Below are 9,354 nucleotides of genomic sequence, written 5' to 3'. Positions count from 1 at the left end.
TCTTTCCCTTGCTTTTTTGGGTTGGCACGGCGAGCCGTGGCCCCCCTGCTCTCAAACTTCCACGAGTTTATGAGTCTGCAAATGCATCAGAGGTTGTGATACAGGTGGGCCAGGCTGGTTAAACACCTGGGAATTTTACAGTGTTGCCCTTATTTCATCTGGTTTGAATAGCAGAAAGTTAGGAATTTCTGTGTCTCTTGGTAGTAGCCAGAGCTTTATTTTCAGAGGCTTCCTTCCCAGCTGTGTTTTCTGGTGCTTTTTGCATCAATCTTGAAATTCCCCCTTGACAAACCCATGGCCACATTGGGCATCCGCAGCTCCAAGCTTTGTGTCCTGCAGGAATTTGGGAGGATTCAGAAAATTTGACCCTACCTGGCCAGATTAAATCTCTGTGTTTCATGTGTCTGAATGGAGGCAAAATGTTGTCACATAACGGCTCTTGGTACCATTTCAGGAAAGGAATACATAAAAATATGGACTTTTGGGGAATAATTGTCTGGTTGCAACCAAACGTGTTGGTTTGAAATTGAAATCAAGTGCCTCGTACTGTTCACCATCCCTAGAATTACTTGGACACTTTGCTTTAAGCAGTTTTAGAGGGGAAAATAATATAGATCTGGAGAATGAGCTATAAGACGTAGTTCTAAATTTTAGGTTGCATTTAGGAGATAATTTCTTTTCCTGCGTGCAGCGTGTAAATGTGCATATTCCGGGTCACACAGTGGGAAAACCATGGTGTTTTGCTTTTACAGAACGGCATTGAAGTTGCTTTTCTGGCCTTTGAACGAGGCATAGCTGCTGGATGTCATTGGAAGGGGTGGTACGAAGTGGTGCGAGTTCTGTGCGTGGTCAGGTTTGTCAAAGCCTTAATTTCAGTGTACGAATGCGAAGTCATTTTGGAGGTGGTGTTAGTTTTAGGTCTCAGCCAGGTCTCTGATGGGAAGATTTGGGCTGCTCAGCACCTTCAGCCCCGTGCTGGGTTGGGCTGTGATCTGGAGGGCAGCTCTGCTGCTTTTAGACTGGGTTCTGTAACCTGTTCACTTGGCCACAGGGTTGCGTGGAGTGACTGCGAGCTTTAGCATGGTCATAAAGGTCAACCTTTTAAAAACAACTAACTGCTAAAATCCTTCCCTCCCAACCCCTGTGCTGGTAGAAGAGCTCACTTGCGCTGTATTTCTCATGCTGAGAAACGTTAAGTCTTTATAAAACCTTTTTTAGACGCTGCTTTATTTTGTAGTTCATATTTTACATTGCTAAATTCCATTTTTTAAAAAATAATTGTCCCTTGGGAGTCTATCTGTGAACTTTCTTTATGAATATTGGGAGATAGGAAAACTAAAGAGGGATGATGGAGTAAATGACTGCGTGAACAGGGCAACCACAACTGGCTGTTATCCACTGCCATGGGAAGGAAGTTGTTGGAAAGAATCAAGAGGAGTGGAAAACCATTTCCATGGCTTGGGGGAGAGAATCCTTGAGCCTGTAATGTAGAAACCGAGCAGTCCATCACGGTTTTTGAGACCTGTTGTTTTCCTGGTAACCTTGAGGCGTTCATTGTGGAGCGCTACAGCGCAGGCATCGATCAGTCAAAGCTTCAGGAAGACGAACGTGGGACTGACAGCAAGTTCTCAGCATAACAAATATGGTTTATAACCTCTGGTGTAGTTATGTTCATCTCTGTGCGTTTAAATCAAAAGATATAAGAACAGAAGTTTCTGTGAGCGACCATCTAATCCATCCTCTCCTTTTCCTCTCCTCTCCTTCACATTTACAAAGTAAAATGTCCCAACTATCATGATGTGGAGATATCTTTCCTTTCCCCCTTGCTCTGTTTTATCTTATCTCTCTCTGGTTTATCTACTCATGCCATATAGATATTAATAAAACGCTCGCTAACACGAGAAGAGCTGTTCTCAGTCTTCAGAAATGTGGTTGGTGACTGACAACCTGCCTGGGTTTTGCTGGTCATCTGTGGCCTGGCTTTGAATCGGAGGCTTCGAGGCTGTCATCCGATAAGGGACAAAATAAATGGGTGTGATACCGGTGTGGGTGGGAATGGTGTGGTCTGGGTGGTCTTTTGGCCATGGGAGGAAGAATTTGCTGTGGAGAGGCAAATCTGGTCATTGCTGTGCAAGGAAGAGCAGCCAGATGTTTGAATGCAGACGTAGCTGTGTTTGTGCATGTGTTATATACATCATAGCTTTATCTTGCATAGTGGGGTCTTACTCTGGAGAAGGTGCAGAAGATGAGAAATCTCAGCCTTTTCCCTTCAATACCATACGGACTTGTGACACACAACCCTTGAGTGTTGATTTTACTGTGACTGGAGATACCTGTGTGCGCAGTCAGCGTGTGTGTGTGGGCAGGGAGTGAATTAAGAAACCTGAAGGAAGGCAGTGTCACCGTGTGCTTTGTTCAGCCAACCCTGCGTTGCTCAGCGGCACCGTGTCACTTCAGCACCAGCAGAAGGGGCCTGGGAAGCTGCTGACTTCGTTTGCAGAGGGATCACCAAATTTTGGATCTCTGAGACCTGCTGGAGGTGCCCGCTCCTGGAGCAGGGTTCTTCAGTTATTGGGGCACGGTTACTGAAAATACCAGAGGTGAATCCCTTCCTGCTGGCTCTGCTGTACATTCAGCATCACCACGACCTGTGAAAGGTGGCAGCCAAGCTTTGTAGCTCCAAAATCAAAGGAGACCTCGTGCTGCTTTCATGCTTGCTGGTGTCTCTGCTTGTCCCCATAACTGAGCTTAACATGAGGCCATCGCCATGCAAAGGAGGGGAAATGACCTCTCAGGAGCCTGGTTGCCCACAAAGCTGTATCTCTGTTGCTTTCCTGCCCTCAGACATTTCACACACATTGCTTTTTATGCCCTCAAAAAGCCCCAGCCCCATCTCCGGATCCTGCAGGAGCAGCACAGCGGCCTTGCTTGGGGCAGGGGGTAGGCCCCAGCACTGTGAGGTGGGAGATGAGGTGGGGAGGGAAGCCAGGAGAGACCAAGGCCCTTCCCAAATTAGGAGGCTGGGTTGAGATGTTAATGCCTGGAGGCGAGGAGGAGGTGGGAAGCTGTGATGTGCTTGATGTATGTGGCCAGCAGTTGGGTGTTGAATCGCAGCATGGTTTGAGTTGGATGAGACCTTAAAAATGACCTGAATCAGCCCCTGCCATGGGCAGGGACACCTCCCACCAGCCCAGGCTGCAGATATTTGGATGAAAGCCCCATACAAAGGAGCAGAGTGATCCTTTAGGAGCAGCGTTACCTCTTCCAGCTGTAGCGCCTGGCTACACAAGGTGTAATTAACCAGTGAATAATTACCCCGTTTGATGGTCTTGCCTCTCTGGTTGTTCATGCTGTGCAGACTCCATGCGCTTCTCTTCCCATGCCGATATTTACGTGTGTGACCTCCATAGCTCAGCGCCGTGCGGATCTCGAGCTGTCGGCCCAACGTGGTGTGAGCAGCGCGCTGTTACCGCTGCACCATCATCCCCTGGGCCGCGGTCTTTGGGGCGCTGTGTTAACGTGGTTCTGAAGCGTAACTGAGGTGGTGTTTGCCTTTAATCTAGTGACAGGCACCATGCTTGCTGCCCATTCCTGCTTTGCTGCTTCTGCACCATCGCCAAGAAACACCACATTTGCTTTGCGTCCTCCCCTTAGCGCTACGAGAAAACTGAGTCGTGTCAACTTCTACAGCTCCGTGATGAAGTCACCCCTTTGTCCCCAGATTATTGTGCATTTTGGGTAGTTGCTGGAATTCAAACTGGAAATTGGTGATTGCCAGATCTCATCCATGTCCCGGGTTATGTCCCCCCAGGCCAGTGCTTGCGTGCGTCATTCCCAGCCAGGGGGGAGGTAGAAACGGGGAGGCAGCGAATGAAGTTTGGAGGTGTTTATTTGGTGATCGCTGCATAGTTTTCACGTCTGGCAGTTACATTAAGGTTGCTCCATAAAATTTTTCATATTCCAACTAAATTACTTGCTTTAAAATGCTAGACCTGCATTTCCTTCTCCTTTCTCCCCTTCGTTCTGTGCTCGGTTTTTCCCTGTATCACATCCCTACCTTCTCATCGAGTTGTTTTCCTTCCCTGGAGGGGTGGGGGGCTGTCACCTTGTCCTGTCACAGGTGGCTCTGTTGATCACAGGCTGTTTAATTGGTGTAATTTTGCAGAGTGGGGAAAAAAAACCCTTTTCAGAGGTGCCTCTGTAGTGAAAAACTGCATCCCTAGCTGGCGTTTCCTAGAAAACACGGTGGTGTGTAAACCGAGCTGAAACGGTTCCAGTTGCATTTGTTTCCAGAGCTGTTTTTCTCTAAACAAAATGGGACACGACCGGGGTTTTGAGCTACCTATTGCCATTTTTCTCTCCACATCCACCAAGACAGTTGATGAAAGAATGTGCCTTTTGCTATTCTGTCTCTGTATGTGCTGTTTTTTTGCCTTGTAGTAACTCAGGTTGGTGTGTCCCAGGGACATAATATGTGTCCAGACCCTGGGATTCCAGAGAGGGGCAAAAGGATAGGCAACGATTTTCGGTAAGAACCTTTCCTGATCTGTGTTTGTGCATGCTGCAGAGCTGCCGTGTGGTGTGTGCTCCTTGGCTTCACGTAGTCTGGTTCAGAGACCGTCTGCACACCTGACTGCGTTTCGGCTGACGAGCTTGCTGGGAGTCGCGGTGCAGGACGAGTGTGTCTGCGTGTGTGTTTGGGAGGCTGTGTCCCACATGAGGGTGTTTAATGGTCTCTCTTCCAGGATATTCTCTTTTCACAATACAAGTGTTTATAACGTATAATCAGTGTTTGATGGTGTTCCCCCCTCCAGTCAAGTGTAGAAAGAAGTGTCTTAAACAGCGAAAAAATCACATTTCAAATGAGCTTAAGTTGCAGCCCTTAGGGAATTCAAGGTGACTTCCCCAAACTGGTACAGCTCCTTGTCAATAAGTGTATTTGGTGCTAGGTAATTGTTTTCTTATAAAGTTTAAAACAATGCTGTTATTCCCTTGTAGTCGCTAGCGTTCATTTAAAGTGTGCAGGAATGAATCAGCCTGCTGTTAGCAATGATGAATCAATATTTAATCTTATTTTGCTGTCGATGGCTGTTTTGTTCACTAAAAGTGCCTTTCAATTTAACCCGAGTCTATCAAATTCTCCTGAAATCCAAAAAATGGATCGGAGGTGGGGGGTGTGAGGGTGGAAGAAAGGGAGCTCCTGAATGCCATAGGATAAATTTTCGAATGCTGTAAACTGGCATCGTGTCGCTTCACTGAATAAAGCAGCATTGGCTTAAACCAGCAAAGGATCCGAATCCAAAGTGATAGAATAAAGACTAAATCTTTCAGTGGCAGATAAAGTTATATATTTTTCTTTATAAGAATGCTGAGCATGTAATCTGTGGGGCTGCATCTGTGCTCCCGCGCAGGATGAAATCCCCACTGAAGGTGCATGGAAAGGCTGGAGCCTGTTTTTGGGCTGCCCCTGCGTTGGGCAAACGGTGCCCAGAGTGATTTGCAGAATCCCTGGGGTGGCGAAACGCGAGTGACAGCCCCGTTGCTGCCGCAGGATCTCGGTTGGTGACGTCTCCCTCTGTCCTGTCCGCTAGGTTAGGCTCCAGCATCCAGTTCACCTGCAACGAGGGCTACGATTTGCAGGGCTCCAAAAGCATCACCTGCAAGAGAGTGAGCGACATCATCGTGGCGTGGAGCGACCACCGGCCGGTGTGCAGAGGTGAGCAGTCAGAAATTGTGCTGTTATTGGGATTAATGAGAGGACCCATCTCCTTGGTGTCCCCTTCATCTGTCACCTACTCTGTCCTCACAGAATCACAGAATGGCTCGGTTGGGAAAGCCCTCTGAGATCATCACGTCCAACCGCTCCTGTCTACCCCCTAAACCATATCCTTAAGTACCTCATCTACCCGCTCCTTAAACACATCCAGGGATGGTGACTCCACCACCTCCCTGGGCAGCCTGTTCCAGCTTCTGACAACCCTCTCAGTAAAGAACTTCCTCCTTATCTCTGACCTGAACCTCCCTTGGCACAGCTTGGTGCCGTTTCCCCTTGTCCTATCCCCCATCACCTGGGAGAAGAGACCAGCAATCATGTTCATCATCACTCGGTGGGGGTCCCTCAGCTGGTTCTTGACCCCGGCCTTTATCCAAAACCCTTTCTTTTTCCAAATCCCTGCCTCAGGCAAGGGGCAGAGCTGGGAGAGCCCTCTTTTGTGCTTGGAAATGGGACTTAGGTCTCATCATCTTCATGGTCAAAAGTCAGCAGGGTCTTTATTCTTTTCCAAGGGTGATTCTTGTTCTCTGGCTGAGTGAGATTAATGCAGGTTCAGATTCAAGCCTGAGAAGGAAACCTTTACTTGGTTCCCATGCAATTTTTAAAATTCAGGTTTTAAGAAAAAGCACCTGTTCCTGTTGCATAACAGAGCTAACAAAGCTATTTCCATTACCTGTGGAGATTTATAAGCTATTAGTGCTGCACCATATGGGTTGTAGTTGTGTCCTTCACACCTGTGTGTACATCCTCATCTCGCTGCGATGCTTCACAGAATCACAGAATCCCAGACCGTCAGGGATGGGAAGGGACCGCAAAATCTCACCCAGTCCAATCCCCCTGCCGGAGCAGGAACACCCAGATGAGGTTACACAGGAAGGCGTCCAGGCGGGTTTTGAATGTCTGCAGAGAAGGAGACTCCACAACCTCTCTGGGCAGCCTGGGCCATTGCTGTTCCTTCATCCCCTTCTGCCCGCTCTGTCCCAGATATTTCTCTTTATGGGATGAGGAGGAGTGGGGATGAAAGGTGAAAAGCCCAGAACAGAATTGGAAGATGCTGTAAATGGCACTTGATGCTGATGGGCAGCGATGTTGGGATTAAATCCCGATTATCCCACAACCCATCCGTGAGCCATCACTGAACGGAGTTTCCTTTCCTAACGCCCGCTTTGCCCTTGGCCGTTTTGTTTTCATCCCTTCTCTGTCTCTAAAAAAAGCAGTGGCATGCATAATTGTCATATTTGTAATGCTAATAATGGACAACTTGTAATATTTTTAATTAAATCCTTCTAAAGCTCTTAAAGTCCTAAATTGGTATTTTTTCCAGTTCATTTTTTTCCTTTAATTTCATCGGCAGATTTTTCCAAGGCTTCGCAATCCCATCTAATTCTTGAAACAAGCCTAGAATAAATTGAATCAGTGTAAGAGGATATTTGGCATAAATATGTGACACTAGAAAGGAAATTTATGGTGTCCTCTTGCAAGAGATAAGAAAGGATTTGCCTGCATTATGATGATTCTGTGAATCAACTCAGTTTTTTTAAACCGCTAACTTTTGGGGTATTTTTAAAATTTTTTTTAAAAGTTTCCTATTTGCTTTTTATTTTGGCTTTATAACACTTTTTTTCTGCTGGTTGCATTTTGTTACTGGGTGTTGAATTTATCTTCAGTTGCAGAACTTGGGGTGTCCGGTGACCCAGCTTTTAACCCCCTGGACTGTACCAGTTCCTATACCCAGTGATACCAAACCTGTGGGTCCTGGAGGTCTCACTTATTCCCCTTGTGCTCCTGTTGCCCTCGGACAGTTTGGCCAGCAGCTCCTTTTCCATGCTTTACTGCGATTTGGAAGGGAATAAAAGCCCTGCAGATGCCACAAGTGCAAATACGGCTCCTTTGAGATTCAAGGGAAATTAATTTTCGGGATCCACCACAACAGCAGGAGCAGTTACAAAACCAGGACGCCGCTCTTCGCCTTTTCTGGTTAAATATTACATCAAAGGAATACCACGGGCAAAAATTTCCCTGCTTAAGCACTTTTCAGCATCTGCTTTGCCTAAGATGTTTTTAAGATACAAAGTGAAGCTGCTGTTTTGGTTCACGTCAGGATGGAGTCAGCCCTTTCCTAATAAATACTTGCTGTGCAGTATTTTTTTTTGGCCTGCAATTAAGGAAGGAAATACACTTTGTGGGGACATGGAAAAGGAGCTGTTTTACCTGGGGTCTTCCATGCAGTTGGTTTCACTGTTCTGGACGTGGAAATATTTCTATGAGGGCTTTAATATAGTAAAAAATAGATAAAATCAGGCTAGGGAATGGGCTGTTGGTGGTTGGTCTGGTGGTCCATCTGTTTGATAGCCCCTGCGAACGCCCCACTCATCCATTCATCATGGAGAAACCCTTAATCTGTTACATGCGAAGAAAAGTAGACTTTTGGGTAGTGAAAGCTACACAGAGCAGCAATTTTTTAATTTTCACAGTATCACAGAATATGAGGAGTTGGAAGGGACCTGGAAAGCTCCCCCAGTGCAACCCCTGCCAGAGCAGGATCACCAGAGCAGTCACACAGGAACACGGCCAGGGCTTTGGGTGTCTGCAGAGAAGGAGACTCCACAACCTCTCTGGGCAGCCTGGGCCATGCTCCATAACCCTCACCCTGACAAAGTTTGGCCTCATCTTCAGCTTGAACCTCCTGTGCTCCAGCTTGGGACCATTGCCCCTTGTCCTGGCATTGGCCATCCCAGAGCAGAGCCTGTCTCCTTCCTCCTGACACTGCCCTTTCCCAATGGATCCCCAGGAATGAGGGCACCCCTCAGTCTCCTCTGCTCCAAGCTCAAGAGCCCCAGCTCCCACAGCCGCTCCTCAGCAGGAGATGCTCCACTCCCTCCAGCATCTTTGTGGCCCTGTTGGACTCTTTCAAGCAGTTCCTGTCCTTCTTGAGCTGAGGGCCCAGCACTGGACCCAAGATTGCAGCTGTGGTGTGAGCAGGGCAGAGCAGAGGGGCAGGAGAACCTCTCTCGACCTACTAACAACACCCCTTAATTTTCCCCCATTCCATACTGTACGCATCTCTGTTTCTCTCTAATCCTTCAACAAAGAATGCAGTGTACATGTGGAGTGAGGTCTCTTAGCTCTCGTATCTCCCTTGTGTCCCTGTTGCAGCTCGGATGTGTGACATGTACCTCCGTGGGCCCAGCGGGGTGATAACGTCTCCCAACTACCCCGTGCAGTACGACAACAACGCCTACTGCGTGTGGGTCATCACCGCGCTCAACCCAGCCAAGGTGGGTCCGGATTTGCAGCTCCATGTCCGTATTTCCCTGCCTGAGTTGAAATATCGTGTATCTGATATTTAGCCATTCAGATTTCTGTCTGATGTTGTACCCCCTCATCCCCCACAAACTCCTTCCACGTGTTTCTCAACTCTCTCTGAAGACCGCAACGTTCCCTCTCTGCTGAAAATTCATTTTGTTAAAGGATGTAATTAAAAGCGAGTGTAATTATTATGAATCGAAACCAATTTGATATCCTGGCGTGAGTGCTGGTGAAAAGCCACGGAGCTTAGTGAAGCATCTCGCTAAGCCAGC

General features: G+C 47.5%; 1 protein-coding gene across 1 annotated transcript in view; it reads left to right on the top strand.

The window, feature by feature from the left end:
* The window catches only part of LOC104537655 (CUB and sushi domain-containing protein 2-like), a gene marked incomplete at both ends in the record, with an annotated part of 85,281 nt that overhangs the window by 7,181 nt on the left and 68,746 nt on the right, over positions 1 to 9,354 (top strand). The window contains 3 exons of the mRNA XM_010180599.1: positions 4,441 to 4,528; positions 5,592 to 5,716; positions 8,930 to 9,051. Of these exons, the coding sequence (XP_010178901.1) occupies positions 4,441 to 4,528; positions 5,592 to 5,716; positions 8,930 to 9,051 (335 nt within the window). The remainder of the gene's footprint in view (positions 1 to 4,440; positions 4,529 to 5,591; positions 5,717 to 8,929; positions 9,052 to 9,354) is intronic.

This window comes from Mesitornis unicolor, unplaced genomic scaffold (genome assembly GCF_000695765.1).
Source record: "Mesitornis unicolor isolate BGI_N332 unplaced genomic scaffold, ASM69576v1 scaffold16823, whole genome shotgun sequence".
NCBI lineage: Eukaryota > Metazoa > Chordata > Aves > Mesitornithiformes > Mesitornithidae > Mesitornis > Mesitornis unicolor.
This window is presented reverse-complemented; position numbering and strand designations above follow the sequence as displayed.